Genomic DNA, 24803 nt, shown 5'->3' on the forward strand with positions numbered 1-24803 from the left:
CTCCAAGGCAGAGTCAGTCAAGTTCCAGCAAGGCTCCAGCCACTGTGTTTTACACCAAAGCAAAGAGATTTGCACAAAAAAAGACAGTTGCCATTCTTCATTCTGCCAAGCTCTGCCAGACAGCAGCTGAGCAGAAAAGGGCTGCAACGTCTTACACCACTTTGGGCATTGGATGTTTCTCCTCTAAGAGGATGCCTTTAAATCAGAGCAAGGCGCTCCCTGGAGAAGAACCATGGAAGAGCTGGCTGCTGCGAGCACAGCAGGAGCTTTCAGGGTCATGAAGGCTTAATCTGATTCCTCCAGCCAAGCCAGCATCACTTCAGAGAGAGTGGCTTGAGGGCTTTTCTGCGATAATAACCCTTTTTTTCCTGGTCAGTGGCTGAGGAAAGCATTCATGGCAGTCTGCGGGGCGATGGGTGCAGGCACCAGCAGCACCCCAGCCACAGGGGCTCCCTGCACCCCCACGCTCCTCACCGTCCTCTGTTTTACCACCTTGGGCTGCCTTTAAGGATTCCTTAAGACCAGCTCCGTGTTTGGGCACAGGGTGATGCTCAGGGCTGCCCTTTATTTACGCTCGTGGCACTCTCTAAACATCAGCTTCCCCAGGTTTATTTTTGTACTTTATAAGCCCAGGGTAGATGAGTTTATTTTATCTTCGCAGAACTGTAGAGCCAATTTAATATGGGTGGGGATTACAAAGCTGAGCGTGGAAGTCTGTAACCGAGGCCCTATAATCTGGAGGGTAACATGCTGGAGAGCATCCTTGACAGCAGGATTTAGAAAAACTGCCAGCTATTACAAAAGGGAACGACTCCGGGAGCTCCTCGAGCACGGAGCTGAGCAGGGCTGTGTACGCAGACAGCCTGTCTTTTTTTGGCCTTATTATTTTCCCCTTTAGGAGCTCGGTCCTATCAAAAGATCAAGGCAAACACATGTGGTCCAGTAAATGGGTCTTCTCTTCCAGGTGACACCTGTACGATGGCAGACTACAGCCGCCTCAAAAGCATCCTCCTGGACCTGCAGGCTCATCGGAGGAGCCCCCCGAGCAGCCCGGCCGAGGACAGAGCATCCCAGAAGCGCCTCTTGGTTGAAGATCTGTTTAAGCACTTGGATCTAAACAGTGATGGGCATCTCAGCAGCTCGGAACTGGCTCAGGTGAGTTTATTCAAGGATTGGAGCATCTCCCTTATGAGGAGAGACTGAGAGAGCTGGGACTCTTTAGTCTGGAGAAGAGAAGGCTGAGGGGAGACCTTATCAATGCCTACAAGTATCTCAAGGGAGGGTTGAAGGAGGAGGGAGCCAGACTCTTTTCAGTGGCTCCCAGTGAGAGGACGAGGGGCAACGGGCACAAGTTGGAACAGAAGAGGTTCCACTCAAATATGAGGAGAAACTTCTTCACGGTGAGGGTGGCAGAGCCCTGGAAGAGGCTGCCCAGGGAGGTTGTGGAGTCCCCTTGTCTTCTCTTCCAGGTGACACCTGTACGATGGCAAACTACAGCCGCCTCAAAAGCATCCTCCTGGACCTGCAGGCTCATCGGAGGAGCCCCCCGAGCAGCCCGGCCGAGGACAGAGCATCCCAGAAGCGCCTCTTGGTTGAAGATCTGTTTAAGCACTTGGATCTAAACAGTGATGGGCATCTCAGCAGCTCGGAACTGGCTCAGGTGAGTTTATTCAAGGATTGGAGCATCTCCCTTATGAGGAGAGACTGAGAGAGCTGGGACTCTTTAGTCTGGAGAAGAGAAGGCTGAGGGGAGACCTTATCAATGCCTACAAGTATCTCAAGGGAGGGTTGAAGGAGGAGGGAGCCAGACTCTTTTCAGTGGCTCCCAGTGAGAGGACGAGGGGCAACGGGCACAAGTTGGAACAGAAGAGGTTCCACTCAAATATGAGGAGAAACTTCTTCACGGTGAGGGTGACAGAGCCCTGGAAGAGGCTGCCCAGGGAGGTTGTGGAGTCCCCTTCTTTGGAGATTTTCAAGACCCGCCTGGATGCTCCTGAGTAACATGCTCTAGCTCTAGGCAATCCTGCTTCAGCAGGGGAGTTGGACTAGATGATCTCTATGGTCCCTTCCAACTCTAAAATTCAGTGAAATTCAGTGAAGTTGTTCGATGAAAATGGAATTACGAAGCGGATTGTGGGGTGGGGTTTTTTTTTTTCACTCGAGGTGTGAATTGAACGATGAAAATGGAATTACAAAGCGGATTGTGGGGTGTTTTTTTTTTTTTCACTCGAGGTGTGAATTGAATGTAAGGCAGCGGCGCTCTTGTGAGAAGAGTCGTTTGTAACCGGCCAACAGCAGGTGAAGGAGGAAAATCTGCCTCTGAACACAAGTCCTTCTGCATCTCTGGGGAGACGCCGTTGTCTCAAACATTTGAAGCTCCTCTACAAACAAAAAAACATGGCAGCTTTCCAGCCCCGTCCTTGCTCCTGAAAATAGATACTAATCCTCCCTGCTAACCGTCATCTTCTGAAGTATTTCCAGCTAGCCAGCTTGGGGAGAATTAATTTGGATTTTTAGGTGTATGCAAGTTAGGCAGAAATCCCTTAATTCTTCCTCCCTGCCTTCTGGACCATGCATTAACATGTAGTAACATGACAGCAAAGTTGGAATGGTTATTTTTTTAACAGATTTATTTTCCCAAAATCTCTAAGATACTGAAATGTTGATTGGCAGAACCTAATAATGATAGAAAAGGTGAGAGCTAGAAAAAAAAACCAAAACGTGTCATTTCTCATTATGGGCACACTGTGTTTTTGGAATTCATCTCCTGGGTAAAATGAATGGAACGTGCAGCCCAGGTGCTCAGGCTGCCTGCTCCCTGTCCTCAACTTGCTCTTTGTATGGGCAGACATGAGAAAACAGTCATAGAATCATAGAATGGTTTGGGTTGGAAAGGACCTCAAAGATCATTGAGTTCCAACCCCCTGCCCTGGGCAGGGACACCTCCCACCAGCCCAGGTTGCTCCAAGCCCCCTCCAACCTGGCCTTGAACCCCTCCAGGGATGGGGCAGCCACAGCTTCTCTGGGCAACAGTCCTGTAAATAGGAGAAAACTCATTATGCCAGAGGTGGGAAAATGTTGTCTTTTCCATTTCATCGTGTCATCCATGAGAAGAATTAGAAGCAAACCCCTTTTATGAGCCTTTTTGAAGCCAGAACCTGCCTGGAAGCTGTTCCAGTCTCCAAAGCTGGCCCTTCAACCTTTGCTCGGTAGGAGCATCTCATCTGCTCTCCTGCATCCTGGTGACCATGCTGTGGGGTGCTGTTTGTGCCTGTCAGTGCAGGCTGGGAGCGTGCAGGGGGACAGACACCAGCTCACTCCTCCCTCAGCTCGCTCCCTTTGTAGGGACTTTGTAGGAACTGTAGGACAGTTTGCGCTGAACTTTAATCCTCCGGCTGTTGACATGATGCACGAGCCTTTCTGCACAATGCAAAGTGTCAGAGCAAATTCCCTTAGATCTCAGGGCTATGAATATATACAATACTTCATCTGCATGCGATGATATGTTTTTTATAAAGACATGGTATGTATGAGAAAACACTTTTATCTGAATTCAAAGCCAGCTTTTGCATAGTGACATCTAAATGTCTGTTCTACTCTCCTATTTTTTCCCCTTTTTACATGAAACTTATTCCGTCAGGATATTAAAACTCAAGTGGTGTGGAAATAAAGGTTTGGCAGCCTGCAAGCCATTACCATTAGGAGGAAACAAGGACCTGCATTTTAAAGGAGCAGGACTTGGTGCTTTAGGGTCTGCCGCAAAGTTACCATGGGCTTCATCTGCAGATGTGCTTGGAACTCAGGTCTCTCTCACAAGAGCAAGCACAGACCTTGGCTGCTATTATTTCAATTTTTCTCTTCTCACTGTTACAAAAATGGGTAAATACACCCATACATATGGAGCACGCTTCCATTTGATGGACCAGAATAAGTTCTGCCCTAAGCTCGGAGCCCTCTCACCCAAACATCCTCCACAAAGGCTTGCCACCAGCACGGCTGAGCTGATGGTGTGATCACCTCTAAAAAGATGAAATAGTGCCAGTTAATGCAGTAGATAGATAAGCCATGGCTACTTTTAATCCTGAGCTGAGTGGCACTGATCTTGGGCCCCTTGGTGGCAGCGTGGCCAAAGTCCCAACCAGGTTGAGGACACCTCTGCAGGGCAGCTCTAGGGCTCTCACAGCAGCAGCATTCACACTTTATGTGTCAATTCTTTATTTTTCTTGTTAGAAAACAACAAGGCGGTTTTCATCTACTCTTACATGACCAGTTTATTCACCCAATTTTCAAGGGAATTTTTTTTTTTTTTTTGTGCTTTAAGGTCTGCCGCAAAGTTACCATGGACTTCATTTCCAGATGTGCTTGGAGCTCAGGTCTCTCTCACAAGAGCAAGCACAGACCTTGGCTGCTATTATTTCAATTTTTCTCTTCTCACTGTTACAAAAATTGGTAGATACACCCATACATCTGGAGCACACTTCCATTTGATGGACCAGAATAAGTTCTGCCCTTAGCTCGGAGCCCTCTCACCCAAACATCCTCCACAAAGGCTTGCCACCAGCACGGCTGAGCTGATGGTGTGATCACCTCTAAAAAGATGAAATAGTGCCAGTTAATGCAGTAGATAGATAAGCCATGGCTACTTTTAATCCTGAGCTGAGTGGCACTGATCTTGGGCCCCTTGGTGGCAGCGTGGCCAAAGTCCCAACCAGGTTGAGGACACCTCTGCAGGGCAGCTCTAGGGCTCTCACAGCAGCAGCATTCACACTTTATGTGTCAATTCTTTATTTTTCTTGTTAGAAAACAACAAGGCGGTTTTCATCTACTCTTACATGACCAGTTTATTCAGATGAAATAGTGCCAGTTAATGCAGTAGATAGATAAGCCATGGCTACTTTTAATCCTGAGCTGAGTGGCACTGATCTTGGGCCCCTTGGTGGCAGCATGGCCAAAGTCCCAACCAGGTTGAGGACACATCTGCAGGGCAGCAACAGCATTCACACTTTATGTGTCAGTTCTTTATTTTTCTTGTTAGAAAACAACAAGGTGGTTTTCATCTGCTCTTACATGACCAGTTTATTCCCCCAATTTTCAAGGGAATTTTTTTTTTTTTTAGGTAATAAGCGATTTTTATTTCCCGTGTTATAGTCTTAACACGTTTCCCCTGTTATTGTCTTGCCTTGTTAGGTAGATGTGGGATTGATTTGTGTTGCCTCTTTAATTTGAAGCTCTCTGCAACTTTAAAATTCCCCCAACGATGGGAGTTTCATTGCCCGTGGGTAGAGGCAGCTGAAATGAAGGTGGTGCAGCGGGACCTCGTTCTCTCTGGCTGCTGGATGAGCTGCTGCTGTGCATTTTCTTTGTTTTATTTAAAAGAAAAATAGTCTCTCGAGCACTATAACCTTGTCTGCAAGGAAAAACTCGAGGCAGGTAATGTGCACTGCTGCAGAAAAAAAGTCATTTTTAAGACTGAAGGAGGATCTTTTAGGAGGCTCATTGCAGATGGATTCACCCCAAAGGAGAAGCTGGAGTCAGAGTCCTCCAGAGAGGAGAGTCCTGCATTGGGGCAGCACCAGGCACTGGGGGAGGATCTTTGCCCACTCATTTGCTCTCCACAACAGAATTGCTTTGAGCAAAAAGATGGCAGCAGGGCAGCCAGTTTGGGTTGGAAGGGACCTTAAAGCCCATCCAGTGCCACCCCCTGCCCTGGGCAGGGACACCTCCCACCAGCCCAGGTTGCTCCAAGCCCCCTCCAACCTGCCCTTGAACCCCTCCAGGGATGGGGCAGCCACAGCTTCTCTGGGCAACCTGGGCCAGGCTCTCACCACCCTCAGAGTGAAAAATTCCTTCCTGAGATCTGATCTAAATCTCCCCACTTTCCAGCCCCCTCTGTTCAGAGCTTCCTTGCCTCCTGGCTGCTGGTGGACCCTATCAAATAGTTTCCCTCTGGGCCCAGCAGCATGAAGTGCTCGTGTAGTTTTGCAGCTGTGGGTGTGCAGGGCTATTAACAAGGGTGGTAATTGGAATGTTATTTCCATTTAAAACTTTCATGTATTTTAAAGTAGGATTCATAAATCTACTGAATTTGTTGCAGCTGAAGTGTTTTGTGTTGGGGTCGTTTTTTTTCCTGACGTTAAATCAAAAGGACTGGTAAAAACTTGTCAGTCTTATGAAAAGTTAATCAATTTTCAATACAAAGGTAGACAAAGGGAAATTTCCATCTTTAGAAGATTGATCTTGGAAGTTATGGTTGATCTCACTTTTATTGAACATTTTTACTTGCTAGGTGAAGGGTCATTTTTTTAGCATTATTACTTTAAATTGCTTCAATATAATGGGCCAAGACTGGAATAGTAAATAAAACAGTCCCTGGACTACAGCAAAAAGCCTTCCTGCCCAGAAGATGCAACATTTCAGCAGTTTTCTTCATGTTCTAAAATAAATCCAGAGAACCCAACGTTTTCATTATGCTTAGAACTGATTTTGGCTACTTGCTAACTTGGATGTACAGCTTCTAAAGCTCTCTTCATTTTTAATGTAGAATGTGTGAAATGTTTAGAATACATAAGAAACAAGCTGTCAGGGGCTGGAAAAACACATTAGTATTGAATACAGCATCTACTCTTGCCCATTCTTGTTCAAAAAGCAAGGAATACAATTTTTTCTTTACCTACAGAGGAAAAACAGACTTTCCTTTTTCCCTGTTGAACATTTATTTTTCAATACATTTGTGAGGTGAAAATGCACTTCTGTGCTGCTGTGAAGGAAGAGGCTCCTCACCCTCACATTCATGGCACATGAATTGTGGAAGGAATGTGAATATCAGTTCTATCTAGATACAAAGGAAATTTGCAATGACGGGTACAATATATCGATATATATTTCCCCAAAGGTTGTTTAATGGAAAATCTACTGGGTGAGCCAGGATGGCAGTCTGTAGCTTTACGTTATATGTAGGATTTCTTGTTCTCTTTGCTACAGCTAATGAAGAAGGACGACCTGGGAGATGATTTATTGGATTGTACACTAGAAGACCTTCTCCGGTTTGATGATTACAACAACGACGGCCGCTTAACCCTGCAGGAGCTCTACACAGCCTTCCGTGAGTCACAATGCTTTTGTCTCTTCTGGGTGTAGAAACCATGCAAATACCTGTGATGGCATCGTTGGCTTCCCAGATGTGGTCAGCACAGATAATCCCTTTTCGAATTTAGTGCCATCAAAATACTATGGAAGGCTTGTTTCTGAAAGTTGCTGTGCTCCAAAGGATAAGCATGAACTAGGAGTGTGTGGGGCTTATTGTTTTCTTGTGTATTTTGTTGTGCTTCTTGTTGATGGCAATGGAGAGGTGTTGGTGAACTGGCCAGGTCTGTAGACCTGAGAATATGGTTTCTGAGTAACCCTGAGAAAGCAGGGTTGAAACCTGTCCAAATGTCCTGTGGTGATGTGAGTTTGCTGTGTTTTTTTACTGAATATTCTGCCTGGGAATTATGTTTTCTGCCATTTGTTCACATGTGGTTTATGGTATGCAATCTCAATACGTATCTTGGTACCATTTGCTAGCATCCCTAGATCACTGAGCTACTCAAACAATGTGAAAAAATAAGTACTTGTGTTATCCCGTTTAGCTTCATAACTTTACAGTCGTGCTCTGAGTTAAGCATTCATTGAAGTCCTTCCCTAGAAAAGGTCCACATTGTCTCCTTCACCCAGAGGATAAGAAGTTTTATTGATGCCTATCCCTTTGGGGTACTAGAAAAGGCAGAAAATGTTGGGGGGATGCAACAATTAGGATGGTGAGCTACAGAGTACTCGTGTGTGGTGCATCAAAGACATTGGTAACTCTCTTTAAAGAAAACCAGAATTCAGCCCTTGAACTGTTGAGTGCAGGTAAAAGGCCAATAACAAGCTGGTTACCTCTTAAGCAGGATTTTCAAATCTTTGGCATTTTAAAGACAAAGTAATTTCAGTACCTCTTGATTTCACATTCTAAAATAGAGCACCCTCTTCCAGAGCCTGGTGGGTGGGAACAGCTTGGTCTGTGTGAGAGTCACCCTATGTCCTGCATCAGCACGTTCCTCATTGATGCTCTTTGGCAAGCCACGATGCTAATGCAGAACCTCTAAGGTTTTTTTGTTAAATATCCTGTTTTCTAAAGAAAATGGTTTGTTTTCTTGACTTTTGGCTTTTCATTACAAAATAAACCCCAACTTTGGATAATAACATTTAAAGCGCTTTAAAATTAGCCCCAGTTGTCACCTTGGACCTGTTTGAACTGCATATGCATTTAATTCAACTGAGCACACTCAAACCAGCAGATATACAGTAAAACATAAAACCTCATACATTAAGAAGGCCATAAAGTGAATTAACCCAGCTATAAAGGCTTGACATGCAGTTATTTGGGAGCATATTTGGATCAATGGGTTCTCAAAGTCACAGCAACTCAAAGCTAAATTCCAAAAGTCGTTTCTATGAGTTTTTGGTTCAGTGCATTTTAAGTAGGCAATGAAAATAAGACGAGTACAAAATATTAGCCAATGAACAGAGATAGTAATCGATAAACCGCAAAAATATTGTAACAAAACCCAGGGCGTAACAATGAATGTCTATCAAATGGATTTTGTATATGAAGAGAATTGTTCTCCATCTGAAGCTGAAAATCAAACTTATTCTCCATTTTCAATTTTCCCAGAGTCTCCATTTCAATCAAGAGCGGTTAGTGGCTCATCAGTTTTTAATTTAAAACCAGAGGTTATTGCTTGCAGCTTTAGACATTTTGGGGACTCTGTAAGTGAACTTTAGTGCTTGGGGAAAGTGTATCTTTTTCCTTTATTACACAACGTAGGAAAAACATCTCAAAAAAACTTCAAACACTTGTCTTAAGCACACACTTTGGTTCGCAGTCCTTTAAGTGCTTATGAAATTTGTGTGTCATTCTGAGCTGGAGTTTGGCTTGCAACAGTAGTTTAAAGGTACAACATCCCGCACGTTTTTCATGTTTGTGGCCCATTAAGGGTGATCTTTTTGTTGCTTGAAATTCACCCAAGGCACTCATTTTTGCCTGCTGGCAGCAGGCTGCAGGAATGGCTGCTCAGCAAGCCCAGGAACATAATTGCCACAATTCAGTGACATCAGAAAGTCTCAATCTAATTTATCCTCTCAAAAACTCCGTTACATCTGTTTGGGTGCGCCGTGCTCGGGTAGAGTGTTGCAGTCTTGGAAAGGTTTGAAGATGACCTTGATAATGTGAAGAGCTTTCCAGTTTGTCGTTTTTGTGCTGCTTTAGAAGTTACATTTCATGTTAAAGAGTCTTGTGGCCTTTCTGTAACTCACAGAGCCCCAAAATTGTCTCTTTTTCGCTCTCCATGTGCGTCTCTTGCTTTCTCTTGACCCATCATCTCTCTCCAAGACCCACAGACACTCAAAGAGTATTTTCGTTCCCCATCTGTGCTGATCAGCTGTAAATGGGTGAAAAGTGCATGGATGAGAAGAATCCAGTCTCTTACTTTTTTTGAAATGTGGTTTCACCCTTACAAGCTCTACATCTAATAGGTGCTATTTTTAATAATATTTTCTAATCATTCTAATAATTTGCATACACATCTTAATGCACAGTTTTGGATTATGGGCAGAAATAGCAACTCTGCTACTAACCCTATCGTCTTTCATCTGATTTCCTGAAAGTTCTTTTGTTCCTGAATCCCAAGAATACAACGTCTAGGAGTTTGCTTCCATGTATGAGGATGACTAGAAATATCATTTAACACAGGATTAAAGTATCACTTTTCAAATGGACTTCATCATACATAAGTAATGTATGAGATCGGTGAAATGCTCTCCTGGCAGCTCTGGCAAGAACAACTTGTAGGCATCTTCTAATTTCTCATTAGTTAATTTAATTAGATAAGCAGGCTCAGGGCGATAACTTTTAAAAATAATTTTTAATATGATGATCTCAAGATACTCACATTCCAAAAATAGAGAACTAGCAAGTGTATTTTCCTCTTGTCTTGTCTTTATATTGTCACAAAGATTCAATATATGAGTAATTAATAAAAGGCTTAGCTGTCATAAGAGCTAAAGCAGAGCGTGCATCTAATTAATCAGCATGGAGAGAGTCTAGTGAATTGGCAAGCACATCACCCAGCTGAGTCATACTTGAAATTTGATCAGACGAATGATTTTTGGATATAACTTCTGGAACCGTATCCGACTGGAGGTCATCAGAATTAGGCATGTCACTTTTGGCATTCCTGTTGTCTTCCCTAATGGGAAAGTAGCAGGTTGGCAGATGTGAAAGCCAAGCTGAAGAAAAAAAAATCAACGTAATCTTCTAGATCTGTATTATCATCAATGTGGACAGGTCAATTTGTAATACAAATATCTCGAAGAGAGGGAAAACATGCATTCCATCAAAATGGCTTTATCTTGTCAACGTTGTTTAGCTAATAGGAAGTTATTAACCCTGTCGTAAAAGCCCCTTGAATTCTAGCTCATTGGCAATTAGAGCGCTCTCCTAAGCAACATCCCCTTCTCACAGGTTGCCTTTGCACGTCATTACATTTGTGGAAGCACAGAAAAGGCCTTTTTCAGGGGTCCCTGCTACCCCACAGCAGCTCTTCCCAGTAGGTCATACTGGATTTACACAGCTTTTTGACTGAGGTTGTGTAAAAAACTGGAGATGTTTCAGTAGGTCAAATTAGAAATCGTACCCCAAGGTAATTTCCCCGTCTTGGCACCATCGTGTCTTACTGCTCTCGCCTTGAGGCTGCTGTATCACACAGCTTGTGGTGGCTCTGCAGTGACATTTTGAGATCCTTAATGTCATATCTGGACACCAAAAAAACTCATCACAAAGGTAGTTTGAAAGAAAAAATAGCCAAATTATTATTTTTCAGTCCAGTTGTTACGTCCCCAGCGTTGTATGTTACATGTAGATGGAAAACTGCTGTTTCTCTAAGGCAAGAGATATGTTATCATCTATGGATATGTTATTATCTAAAGGTTCTCTATTAGCTAAACAAATGCTGTTTAGAAGGAGCAAATTTCATGCAGGAATGAATGCAGAAAAGGCTGTAGGATCAGTGTGCTCTTCTCTTAAACTTTCTCTTATAATGCTGGAACAGTCTTTACAAGGAGATTTTTTCTTTCCTGATTCTGTTTTAGTTCAGATTTTCCCTTTTGACCTCTCCTTAATATTTATCAAAAAAAGCACGAAGGAGAAAATCATAGAATCAGAATAGTTTGGGTTGGAAGGGACCTTATAGACTATCTAGTTCCAACCCCACTGCCATGGGCAGGGACACCTCCCACTAGACCAAGTTGCTCAAAGCCCCCTCCAACCTGGAGCCGTCCATCCGTGGCCCCTCCAGGCATCCTCCGGAGGCTCATGGGAAGTGCAGAGTATAAAACTGATCTATTTTTGAGGTGTGCATATTTCTGATTCTTTAGAAACTACTTTAGAACAAAGCTCTGTAATTGTCCAAAAATTGTTGAGATTGATGCTTGCCAGGGAAAAAGCCAAACACTACCTTAAGGAAGAAGGAACAAAAGCTAAAAAAGAGATGTTTGGTCAAGTGGGAGAGGGAGTTGTTGAGTGAGGAGGGAAGCCTTTAGAAGCGTAACTATTCCTGATAGGCATCTCATCTTAATGAAGGAGATAAATACATTTTGTATGAGGAAAATGAATACCTGTCCTTGGAAAAATATGTCCATAATATATGTATTCCACGTTCACCTGGCAAGGTAGCTGTTCCAGCAGAAATTGTGCCTGTAAATCGCATGCTCAGATGAATTGTTTACTCACATCTTTACAAAGCTGTTCTCCTCGATGGCATGGCACGTAGGGTTGGGTATTTGTTACTGCTCCCTTCCAGCTAGATTGGTCAAGCCCGGTTAATTATATTGGACAACTATATTGTGAGATAAAATGTTTTGCTTGAGGTGTTCTCTTAAGCAATGTTGTAGCAACAGTTATCTACAGGATCAAATCATAGTCCTAAAATATTGACAATTCGTGCACTATGCTCTGCCTCTTCGGCTGCAATCTCTCTGGTATGTGATTTTTTCTTTCATGTTGCTGCAAATATTGGTAGAAACTTGGAAATAATTCATTAGCTTACCAACATTGATTTGCTTCTCCTGTGAGCTATGTGATATCTAAACTTCAAACGCGCCACGGCAAGCAGGGGAGCGCCGGCTTCTCCTCTTGGCTGGAGGCAGTGTTAGAGGTGATGTGAACTACTCAGGGAAGAAACGAGGTTTCCTTCACCTGGACAACACAACCCATTCCTGCTCGCCTTGAGGAGCGATGCGCAGCCGTGGTACTGGGGATCAAGGCAACTTACTGGGCGTTTTCTGGAATGCTGGGTTTATAGCACAAAGAAAACTAAAAGTTGAAAATCAAGCAAACAGAATGACCACGAGCCAGCAATGTGCCCTCGTGGCTGAGAAGGTTAATGACATCTTAGGGTGCATCAAGACGAGTGTGAGCAGCAGGTGGAGGGAGGTCATCCTGCCCCTCTGCTCTGCCCTGGGAAGGCCCCATCTGGAGCACTGGGACCAGTTCTGGGCTCCCCAGTTCCAGAAGGACAGGGAACTGCTGGAGAGGGCTGTGAAGATGAACAGGAGACTGGAACATCTCTCTTATGAGGAAAGGCTGAGGGACTTGGGTCTTTTTAGTCTGGAGAAGAGAAGACTGAGGGGGGATCTGACCAACACCTATAAATACTTAAAGGGTGGGTGTCAGGAGGATGGGGCCAGTCTTTTTTCAGTGGTGCCCAGTGACAGGACAAGAAGAAATGGGCACAAACTTGAATATAAGAAGTTCCATCTAACCATGAGGAGGAACTTCTACAAGGGTGGCAGAGCCCTGGAACAGGCTGCCCAGGGAGATGGTGGGGTATCTGTCTCAGGAAATGTTCAAAGCCCTGTGCTGGCTTGTTAGGTGTTATTTTTAGGCATTACAACTGGCAGTGTGTGCTGTAGGTGTAGGCACAGCAGCTTTGCAAAGGGGAGACACAGAAACCAAAGCTGAGGGGCTCTCCGTGCGTGGGATGATGCCTGTGCTCCAGGGACACTCTTGAAGTCGAGGCTGCCTTTGATCAGCTCTCGGGGTCTCCCTGCTCAATAAGTCCTGACTTCTTAGATCATCTTCAGAAGCAGCTGGCTCCTTGCTTTGCTTATAAATGCGGTGTAGGATGCCTGGCTTTAGCACGGGGAATGACCCTGTTGCATCTGGAAAACGTAATTTGTTGGCTGGTAGGATTCCTTAACTGGGTAGACATCTACTCCATTTTAATGGACAGATAATTTTTGAATGTGGAAAATTTTCTCACTTATAATTTTCTGTTTGTTTTTTTTTTCTCCCTTGCTATCAAAGAAACACAATCTGCAAAGGAAGTTATTTCTTTTTCACTCTCTTTTAGAGCTTGTCTCATTCTGGAAATCATCAGTTGTGAGCTTCAGGTCTAAAATCTATCACTGGGCTCCATCAAAGTGCCCTGCATTTTTTGCAGTTCTGCAAAACATCTCTCAGAATCAGGTTTTGTTGTATATTCTCAATTGTTTTGCTGCATTTTGAACAAAGTAAAAGTCATTTTCTCAGAGGAAAAAAGAAACAGAAATAATTTGTAGGAAGAAAGACAAATTTATTCTAAGCAAATATGCTTCAAATGCTAAAATATGGTTCCAGACAGAACACTAAGAATGCTCCGATAGGGGAAAAAATATGTTGCATGTGGATGCATCTTTAATGGTGGGAAGAGGGACATGGTTTTCCCTTAGGCAAAAAAGGGAATGTTTCCATCTTGAGATCAGAGATCAATTCATCTAACCAGCTTTGCTGTTCAGTTTTGTACTCTGCGTAGTTTGTACATTTTCCCATTATGATTTGAGTTAACAGAGTTTCCTGAAATAAAATCTTGGCAGAATTCATGACAAATGTAGGCATGGTTAAAATCATTGTGATTTCATGCTTTTTGGTCAAGAATTGCTGTCCAGATTTTTTCAGAAAAAGGCAGAGTGAGTATCTGACACAGGAACCCATGAACTCAAGCGTGATTTGCCAGACTCTAGTAGTTTTTCAAATACCTCTTGTTTCAAAAGATACCATCTGCAAAGTGTCAACAGGCTTAATATGTAATGACTGAGTAAGAGAAAATGAACTAATTACAAGTTGTTATTGGAAATCTATTGTCTACAAATTGCAAAGAAAACTCACTAGAATACAATGTACTAGTGATTTTAAAATGCTTTTCAGGGTGCATTGATTTGTTAATCTTGGTTTTAAAAGCAAGAATTTGCAGTATGGAGTAGTGCTTTGGAGGTGATGTAGTACAAACCATATCAAATGTCTACACAGACTCTTGCAGGAGTAGAATATTTAAATATTTATAAGTACTCACGAGTGACTCACTGGCGCATAAAACCAGGCAAATACCATTTCTCAAAAAATTATTTGATCCATACTGGCAATATTCACTGAAGCAATTTCACAGACACAAATAATAGCATTTTTGGTTGCTTTTAGACACAAAACGATGTCAGTGAACAGTAAATACAAATATTGGTGAGATCATAAAATGGCTGACAGTCCTGGACATACATGTGCACTTTCAGATCATTTAGATAGAGAGCTAAAAAGTAAAATTTGCTTTTTCCATGGACTAGGAGTGTGGAATTACAGGCTTTCTTAAGGCTTTGTTCTTGGACTTGCAAAAGCAGACACCGTTTCTGAAAATCAGCTCCAAACTTTCTGCTTTGCGTTTACTTTTCTTTTTTTCAGCCAAAGTCTGTTTTTCTGAGGAGTTTTTGAAGCACGCAGCATAGTCATGAAGCAAAATTGTCTTTTCACTAAAAACAGGGAAAATCATAGTTAAAATGCGTAAGATTTTACATGAAGTCAAAGGCGTGATTTGGAGCATCCTGGGCAGGCTTCCCCAGGTTTTGTTTTATTATGTACAAACTGGAACATTTTAACTGCTGTTTTCCTCTTGTTTCTTGTTTTCTCTACCTGTTTTTCCTAGTGGGTAACTGCTAGAGCTATATTTTTCTTTTGAAACCTGCCTTCATCTAAGGAAAGCCGCTGTGGATGTTCTCTCTCTTTGCCCTTTCAGGCATCTCATGGATGCTTTGAATCACTTGTCCACCTACGTGCTCTTCATCTTTTCTTCGACCAGTTTAGCAGATTCATAGATTTTTAAGGCCAAAAATGTTCCTTAATGTATGAGAGAAAGTCTATCTAACGTCTGTCTCAGATGTGTCTACTGCAGCTACTGCTCATGTTGTATTTGTGTTTGGTATCTCCTGGTGCCTTCTAGGTTCGGTACCACCAGTGTTGATGCAGAGGGTGGCATCTCCCACGTGCTTGTTTTACCCTTCCCCACCATCCAGACAGGGATCACACTGGTCTTTGGCTGCTGGTGTGTGTTTTGTCACTTATCCTTTTCCCTGCTAAAGTTGGGGGAGGATTAGTTACCTTGTCTGGTTTTCATTTTATGGTTGTGTCCTGCGTTCCTCCTTCCTGGACATGTGGTCGATGTGTTGGGTATAACTGTATGAGTGGTTATATGAAAATATTGTATAGTGGGTGGGCACAGGTTACGAGCCAACCCAGTACCTCAGTCCTGCCTTCCCCTCCATCGCTCTGTGGTCTCCATAATGTCAGCTGGAAGTTCTGTGTTCGTTCCAGATCTCGATGGAGATGTTGAACAGATTTAGGCTTTGGGTGACTCTTCATGCGGCACCACTAGAAACAGCCCTATTTGAGTGGTCCCCTCTGAGAAATGCTTTTCGAGATCCGTCCATCAGCCAGTTCTTAGTTCATTTAGCACGTATTTTATTGATATTGTATAACACTACAGAGCTGCAGTGCTAATTTTTTAATCAAAATGCCAGAGCAGCCATCAGAAAATTACCAAGTACAGTACATATCCCCAGTGCGATGATACGATTTATGTAGAGCCACAGCTGAGATGTTTTTATTTCATGTTCTTCACAGGAGAAAATCTCCTTGACAAATCCAGGATGTCCAGATAGAAGCTGAAAAAAATAGCAGTAGGAAATTGAATAAGCTGAACTCAAAGGTTGGTTCTGCTTTAATACTCCCCAAAAGAATAAAAAAAGGTGCTAGCCTTTAGAGAAAAGTAAAAAGCTTCAGAGATGCTTCGGTGGCATCAGGATTTGAGGTGAAACTCGGCTACTGCCAATGTCTGTCTTTAGTACCATCATAAAAAGCTCATTCTCAAGTTTCTTGATGATCAAAACTTCAGAAAGAACATCAAGAGCCATCAATAGAAATAAATAACTCGGAGCTCAAGCCTGCCGTGCCTCCAAAGCACCACTTCTGCAGCCAGATTTTCCCTCTGCAGTATATAAACTACATCTGCAGAATTTTTGTTTCTCTTTTGTGCAAGCCAGTAAGTGCAGGTCCCACTGAACACATGCTTTAAGCCACACTTAGATCCTATATCTTTCCCTACGGTCCATGCGGTGACATCCCAGCAGTGTTATTAGAAACTTGCTGCTTAGGGAAGTAATTTCTGACTGTGGTTTACCAAGAAGAAAAGAAGAAATGGGCTAAGTATATGGCAGATTTTTTTTCTTTTTGTTGGTCATTCTGTTCATCGGGCAAACCTGAATAATGTATTAGAAAAGGTCACAGTACCTGCTGGACACTGAAGGGTGTTTGGAGCAGTGTCCTGCTCTGTGGCCAGCTGAAACCTGGCATCGTCTTGCAGCACTGGGCATCACAGCCCCAAAAACGGCTGGAGTGGGGAGGGAGTGGCAGAGAGGGACAGAAAAGGGAGTGGGATGACAGTGATTTCAAAGCAAAGCACCAAAAAAGGAGAGGGGCGAAAAGAGAGAATAAAAATATCCTCACCCTGTGATTTCATAAGGTTTCACACACCTTCTGAATATGAAATGAAGTGGGAGAATTGAGAGCCTGAAAGACCAGGGTAACATTCAAAATTACACTTTCAGGCTGCATTTTGACATGAACTGTGTTTCCCAGGGTGTTTCCACAGTGTAGTTACAGTTGTAGGGCTCTGCTCTGACAGAGCTGCTGCCCACGTTGCTTTCAGGTAGAAAACTGATTTTGAAGTTTTTCCCGAAAGATGCTGCCCAGACCAACTTTTTCTCTGGTTTTGTGCTCCTGTCTGGCTCTGTGACCTGATTCGCCATGTCATCCCTCCTTTATTTTAATCGTGGAGAAAATTCACCTTTCCCCAGTGTTTGGTGCTACCCCGAAGTGGAGTTTTCCATCACACGCCCTTTGCTGAAACCTGTAGGCTGGTTTGCTGTCCTGCTGCTCACACAGGGAAAGAAAAAGAATAAAAGCTAGATTAGTTTGACCCTGGTCTCCGAAAACCCAAGAGCTGTTGCAGAGTCATGACACTGTGTTGCCCGAGTTCAGGCAGTGCCACTGCACTGTTTGTTTTTACTACAGAGGCTTGGGCACAGGTTACGAGCCAACCCAGTACCTCAGTCCTGCCTTCCCCTCCATCGCTCTGTGGTCTCCATAATGTCAGCTGGAAGTTCTGTGTTCCTTCCAGATCTCGATGGAGATGTTGAACAGATTTAGGCTTTGGGTGACTCTTCATGCGGCACCGCTAGAAACAGCCCTATTTGAGTGGTCCCCTCTGAGAAATGCTTTTTGAGATCCGTCCATCAGCCAGTTCTTAGTTCATTTAGCACGTATTTTATTGATATTGTATAACACTACAGAGCTGCAGTGCTAATTTTTTAATCAAAATGCCAGAGCAGCCATCAGAAAATTACCAAGTACAGTACATATCCCCAGTGCGATGATACGATTTATGTAGAGCCACAGCTGAGATGTTTTTATTTCATGTTCTTCACAGGAGAAAATCTCCTTGACAAATCCAGGATGTCCAGATAGAAGCTGAAAAAAATAGCAGTAGGAAATTGAATAAGCTGAACTCAAAGGTTGGTTCTGCTTTAATACTCCCCAAAAGAATAAAAAAAGGTGCTAGCCTTTAGAGAAAAGTAAAAAGCTTCAGAGATGCTTCGGTGGCATCAGGATTTGAGGTGAAACTCGGCTACTGCCAATGTCTGTCTTTAGTACCATCATAAAAAGCTCATTCTCAAGTTTCTTGATGATCAAAACTTCAGAAAGAACATCAAGAGCCATCAATAGAAATAAATAACTCGGAGCTCAAGCCTGCCGTGCCTCCAAAGCACCACTTCTGCAGCCAGATTTTCCCTCTGCAGTATATAAACTACATCTGCAGAATTTTTGTTTCTCTTTTGTGCAAGCCAGTAAGTGCAGGTCCCACTGAACACATGCTTTAAGCCACACTTAGATCCTATATCTTTCCCTACGGTCCATGCGGTGACATCCCAGCAGTGTTATTAGAAACTTGCTGCTTAGGGAAGTAATTTCTGACTGTGGTTTACCAAGAAGAAAAGAAGAAATGGGCTAAGTATATGGCAGATTTTTTTTCTTTTTGTTGGTCATTCTGTTCATCGGGCAAACCTGAATAATGTATTAGAAAAGGTCACAGTACCTGCTGGACACTGAAGGGTGTTTGGAGCAGTGTCCTGCTCTGTGGCCAGCTGAAACCTGGCATCGTCTTGCAGCACTGGGCATCACAGCCCCAAAAACGGCTGGAGTGGGGAGGGAGTGGCAGAGAGGGACAGAAAAGGGAGTGGGATGACAGTGATTTCAAAGCAAAGCACCAAAAAAGGAGAGGGGCGAAAAGAGAGAATAAAAATATCCTCACCCTGTGATTTCATAAGGTTTCACACACCTTCTGAATATGAAATGAAGTGGGAGAATTGAGAGCCTGAAAGACCAGGGTAACATTCAAAATTACACTTTCAGGCTGCATTTTGACATGAACTGTGTTTCCCAGGGTGTTTCCACAGTGTAGTTACAGTTGTAGGGCTCTGCTCTGACAGAGCTGCTGCCCACGTTGCTTTCAGGTAGAAAACTGATTTTGAAGTTTTTCCCGAAAGATGCTGCCCAGACCAACTTTTTCTCTGGTTTTGTGCTCCTGTCTGGCTCTGTGACCTGATTCGCCATGTCATCCCTCCTTTATTTTAATCGTGGAGAAAATTCACCTTTCCCCAGTGTTTGGTGCTACCCCGAAGTGGAGTTTTCCATCACACGCCCTTTGCTGAAACCTGTAGGCTGGTTTGCTGTCCTGCTGCTCACACAGGGAAAGAAAAAGAATAAAAGCTAGATTAGTTTGACCCTGGTCTCCGAAAACCCAAGAGCTGTTGCAGAGTCATGACACTGTGTTGCCCGAGTTCAGGCAGTGCCACTGCACTGTTTGTTTTTACTACAGAGGCTCTATATACGTATTTTTAATATACAGTCTCACAGCTATTATTTGATAGCTCTTACCGTTAGACTCATAAAAATTTTGCTGCACAAATGTCTCCCTTTTATATTCTACACATCTCCGACAGGCTATTGATCTCAGGAACCCGTTGCTGGTGGGGGAAAAAACAAATCCTTTCTGCTGTGAAAATTCAGGAGTCCTTGGCAATCTGATGAGAGGAGATGCAACTGCTGGTCCAGGCTTAATGTTGTCCTGGGTATCTAACCTGTCTCCGTTAGCATGGCCCTCTTGGATGCCCTTAATAAAATTGGAGGAAAAGCATTTGCTAATGCTTGTGTGGTCAACCTGGAGAATGACGTGCTGTGTCGCACGCTTCTCAGCATCTTCCCAAAAACCTGGTGGTTTACATGCCCAGGAGGGGGTTCCTCCAGAGGATGACCACATGTAAAGTTACAATTCCCTGCAGTTTACAGCAACAAAGTTAAAAATGAACTATTCAGCATCCTGTTTGGCAGGACAGGAATATCATTTCTTTACTATTCTTAGGAATGCTAATGTGTTTTTCTTGAATATGCTAGTTGTGCAGTGAAAGGCTGTGGTTGCCTGTTGAGGACACCGTGTCTGGGGTGGGAGGCATGGACCTTCCCCTCCTGCACAGCTTTCTGCAGCAGGACAACCCAGATTCATCAACAGACCAGGCCAGATGGAACCAAAACTCCTTTTTCTGCCCTAAAAACCCAGACAAGAGCATGGCAGACCTGACATCTGTAGCTGATATTCAAGCATCACTAGATAGGGTTTATATTCCTGGAGGACCTGGAGGCAAAGTTGTTTCAGAAGTAGTGATAACATCTGGTTGCATTTGGTCATTACTGATATCAGAGGCTGTTTCCTTCAATCTTTTCTCTTCAGGGGACTACGGTTTATTGCAGCAACAAAAAGAGCTCTGTGCCAGATTGTCCTGCAGAGAACAGCATAAAAGGCTGTGCTGGCTGTCTTTAATTCATGTAACACTGTGGTAGCCACCAGAATCATCTCCAGCCCCTGAGACAAGCCCATATGGTAATTTATGGGCTTAAAAAGTTATGTGTTCCAACTGGTTTAGAGAGCACAGCTCCACTTTTTTAATACTAATTATTGTTGGGGTTTTTTTTGTATATTCGGTGTAGTATAAACCACAAAAAATACATGTCTCTCCTAGGTAGACTGGTCTGGAGTTTGCTGTGAGGTGTCACACGTCCTCGGGCAGGGCTAATAGAGTTGCTTTGCTTTTAAGGCAATTTACTAACCCATCATCTGCTGAAATATGAGATGTATATGAGTCCAAATTTGTTACAGAATTGCTATTATCCTCCTTATTTTGTTTTGAGATGTATTTTTATGAGCCCATTCACTCCAAGTCAGGCAAGATATGTTCATGGAAAGCCTCCAGTATGTTAATTGGTATTTATTGAATACTTCAGTGTAATGTGATGAACAAGCACCGTGGATTGTAATTAATACATTGACATCCAACAACCATAGCTGAATGGAAAATGAAAGCAATTTATAACGGACAGAGCGCGCATTCATCTTGCGGTGCTACGTGGACACCCACCAAGTCAAATAGCTTTCAAAGAGAATGGAAATGCATTTTCTTTGCTGGAGAGGAGTTCTGTGGCAATGGTGAAATATGCTGACGAGGCAGAAATACACCCCTGCGGGCGCTGGAGGGGCTGCTAATGCATTGACTCCTGAGAGCCCCACATCCCTCTGGCAGTGTTGGGCTCAGGATGGGGGATGCTCAGGAAATAAAAAGAGCAAACTCAGCTTCTGCCATCCAGGTGAGCACCGTGGGCACTGCCCCACCATCTCCTCCTGCTCTCCCCTTCCCCTCCACCCTCTCTGGCTGGAATTCAGTCAAATCAAGTGCATCAACAGGAGGGATGTGGCTCAGAAAGTCGTTTTCTCCTTTCTTAAATAGAGGGAGAGCAGCCCGCTCACTCCTTTGATGCATTGGCACAGGTGGCCCCTTGAACATAATGCTTTAAGCAAATTATATGAGCAGCAAATAATATGGTTTATATTTTAGTGCATAAAGAGGGGCTTCAGCAAATAAATAAACCAATGGCGAAAAGCTGCTTTTCAGATTTCACTTTTCAAGCCCTGCAATGAGGCACTAATACAATTATGTCAAAAGTGTGTTGAGCAGATAGGAGTAATGAACTGTCGGATTCCTTTTCTGCAAGAGCTCTTTAACAGAGGACATTGGGGAATAAAAGATTTTTCCCTGCAATAGGCATCATGTGTCCAAGAGCTTTAAAAATAAAAAAAAAATAATAAGAGAGTGGCAGGTTAGCTTCATTCTTCTGGCTCTTGGGAGAAGACCAGCAGCTCAGAGCGATGGTTGATCAGCTTTCCTTTTGTTAAACATTAGGCAAGGGAAGACTTGGCAGGTGTAATTTCCTTTAAGGAGAAAGCAAGAGGGAAGGGAAAAGGAAAGCTGGGGGACTCGGTACCACATCATACTGAGCCATTGCTTTAATCCTCCCGTGCGGTGTCTCTCTTCAGCTTCAGATCTTCCATCAGGCTTTGCAGACATTCTTCTGCCCATGGAACAAAGTGTGCTGCACCTAGCGTTAAGCTATCCACAAATTTGCTCTAATAAAAGAAACTTTGAGGAAACCAACAGGGCCAGTGGCGAAGCAATTTCATTACATGCCTGTTGTCAAAGTGCAGGATAATTTACTCTGAGGGTTAGATGCAAGGTGCTCATAGAAGAGGTTGAAATATCCGATGAAGCTGTTATTCTTCTTGTGGGCATTTTTGGTTTCCTATCATCATTATTACTATCGTTGTTGTTATTAGTTTTTGTGGACGGTGCCCCATAGGAGCTGGATTGAGAGGCCAAACTAATTTCAAATTGGCTTCAAAAGTTGTCAGATGTTTGAGGTCGCTTGAAATAACAGCTTTGGTTGAAGGCAGGGAGCAAACTGGGGCTGGGCTCTCAAAGGAGCCAAATAAATGTTATAGGTGTTACAACAGCAGCGTCAGGACAGTAGAAGTGTTATCTGAGCCTCGCTGTTTCTCTTACAATTATCTTGTGAAGAATTACCTACTAATGAGTCAAACCAAGGAAGATGATTTTGCTGTGCTGAAGGGTTATTTAATTAGTCATGGGGTGGTCCTGCAGCGGGGAACCCGGGTGAGCCCCAGGTCAGGTGGGGGCTGCGCCAGTCTCCGGCAAACCCAGCAGTGGCCGGCTTTGAAATTTCTTTCTTTCTTTCTAATATCTCTTGTATCAAATTTATATATGAAATGCAGATTCTGCGTACTGTGATGGTTTGTGCCTCTTCTAGGTTTAAGCTGGTGTGACCTCTGGCTACCTAATTCCCCTCGCATATGCCTGTAACTTTAAAAAAAATAATTTTTAAAAAGCTCATTTACTTTCAGTGGAATTGCTCATGTGTCACAACACACCTCTATAAATATTTGCAGTATCAGGTGCTGAGAAACCTCCTTTCAATCTATTTCTTCTGGAAATCTTCTTTTCCCAATCCATAAAATCACCAGGACGTCTCTCATTGGGGCAGCCTGCCTTATAAATAAATAACTAAACCAGTGACAGCCTTGGAGGGAAAACAGCACGAGGAGTAACAGAAACTGCTAAGTTTTTTTTTGGTTTTTTTTTTTTAAATCCCTGCCTGCCTTCAGCAGGCTGATAAAATACACTGAGAAAAACCTCTGCCACTGTCTCCCTGGTTTCCAGCAGCCCCGTCGCCTGCGCAGGCAGCTCCCTCCTGCCCCTCTGCCCCGACACTTCGCTTGGCTGGTTTTCTCTTCTCAATTAACTCAGGTTTTCGGGTGTTTTTTCATACCTGCCTCTTTCTACTCCGGTGGAAGTAAAGGGAAAGGTTTCCAAATGAAGACACAGGAGGAACATGAGCAATTCCCATTTTGGCAAATTAAGGGATTTCTAGGCCGCCTCCTTGCATAACTCTTGAGAAAAGATTTGACTGTCAGTGTCTAGGAGATGTTTCGAAGGCTTTTGTTGATGCTTAGAAATTGTTGTGTGTCAATAGCAGATGGGTCTCATCTGTCAGGGGCTACAGCATCTCCCTTCAATTCACAGGCTCTGAAAATCTGGAAAATACAAGGGTAATTTATGTCTCTCTTCTCACAGATCTCTTTCTAACCAGGGTAAGAAAGAAACCACTTCTTCTCCATTTAAACCTTCTTAACCGTATCTGTTGCAGGACTTGCAATATCCTTCTCCTCCTCCTCTGGTCGTGGGCTGTCTCCAATGTCCCTGTCCTCTCCAGAGCAGACAGAAATACAGAAATGGTACCACACATGAAAAAACTTGCAAGTTTACTCATTCCTGCACTACAACCTTCTTACTGGGCATGTCCACGTCAGCATTAGTTCCTTCTGTTATGGCAGGTGGAGATGTGAAAATAACAGTGTGACTCTTTGAGAGTGAATTAGGTAAAAACAGCTCTGCTGTTTCTAAAAACAGAACTTTTTCTTATCAGATTATTAATTTGCATGAGCTGTAGCTGCGGGAGCAGAGCTTCCTTGGCAGAGTACGTGTCCTCCACAAGGCAAACGAGAGAATCTTCCATAGATCAGAAAAGGTATTCACAATTTTGTATGCTTGAACAGTGTTACAGTGTCAACATCGCAATCTCGTCAGATCACAGGGTTTTAGTTAAATCAAAATGACAGGAAATTTCCTTGGGTTATGCCCGTCGTCTGAAGAAATTGGTTAGAGCCTGAGTTTGTAGAGCAAACACATCAAAATGAGCTTGAAGAAGTGCTGGAAATAGCAAGACCTACATGGGTAACTTTCTTGCAATTTCTTTCTGTTATTAAGATTTAATTTCTAAAATTGCCTGCAAATTATTAGAATCTTATATTACACTGCCCAGGAGATGTATTGGTCTTCATCCTTCCGTGAACATTTTTTTGATTTATTTTTTTTTTCCACTACCTGCATCAAAGGGACTGATGACCTCTCTGTCATAGCTACTTACACAAGGTTTGCATTTCAAGTGAGTCTCGTGCTTGCATGAAATTGCAAGTAATCAGTCCCCACTAAGTGTTGGGGGCAGCAGAGCAGGGCTGGCCAAGGGGACAGGTTTGGGTCACTCTCAACAGAGCTGGCAGCGTTCAGAGAAGTGTTTGTTGTGTGGAGTTTTCTAGTAGTGCTCAGCTTCTTGCTTTTTCTACTCTCCAGAGGTGCATTTTTCTCTATACTTTACATTTTCTATGACCCTTGTCCTCAGCCAATGGATGGCTGTTGGGATCTCTTCCAGTAGAGCCAGTGTCTGAAGATCCTGATAACTCCATGCTGAGTGTGGCAGAGCTTTGCCTGCCTTGTTCAGGGAGCTCCTTTTGCGATGGGGAGGTTTAGATGGGATATCAGGAAAAATTTCTCCACTGAAAGGGTTATCAAGCGTTAGAACAGGCTGTGCAGGGAAGTGATGGAGTCACCATTCCTGGAAGTAT

General features: G+C 43.4%; 1 protein-coding gene across 5 annotated transcripts in view; it reads left to right on the forward strand.

Annotated features, from left to right (window-relative positions):
• FSTL4 (follistatin-like 4) overlaps positions 1-24803 on the forward strand; it is a 295675-nt gene that overhangs the window by 178145 nt on the left and 92727 nt on the right. For all 5 annotated transcript variants that reach the window (XM_014948309.1, XM_014948312.1, XM_014948314.1 and 2 more), the window contains 2 exons: positions 1470-1660; positions 6982-7102. In XM_014948309.1, the coding sequence (XP_014803795.1) occupies positions 1470-1660; positions 6982-7102 (312 nt within the window). The remainder of the gene's footprint in view (positions 1-1469; positions 1661-6981; positions 7103-24803) is intronic.

Source organism: Calidris pugnax, unplaced genomic scaffold, assembly GCF_001431845.1.
Source record: "Calidris pugnax isolate Ruff unplaced genomic scaffold, ASM143184v1 scaffold27, whole genome shotgun sequence".
In the NCBI taxonomy this organism is placed as follows: Eukaryota; Metazoa; Chordata; class Aves; order Charadriiformes; family Scolopacidae; genus Calidris; species Calidris pugnax.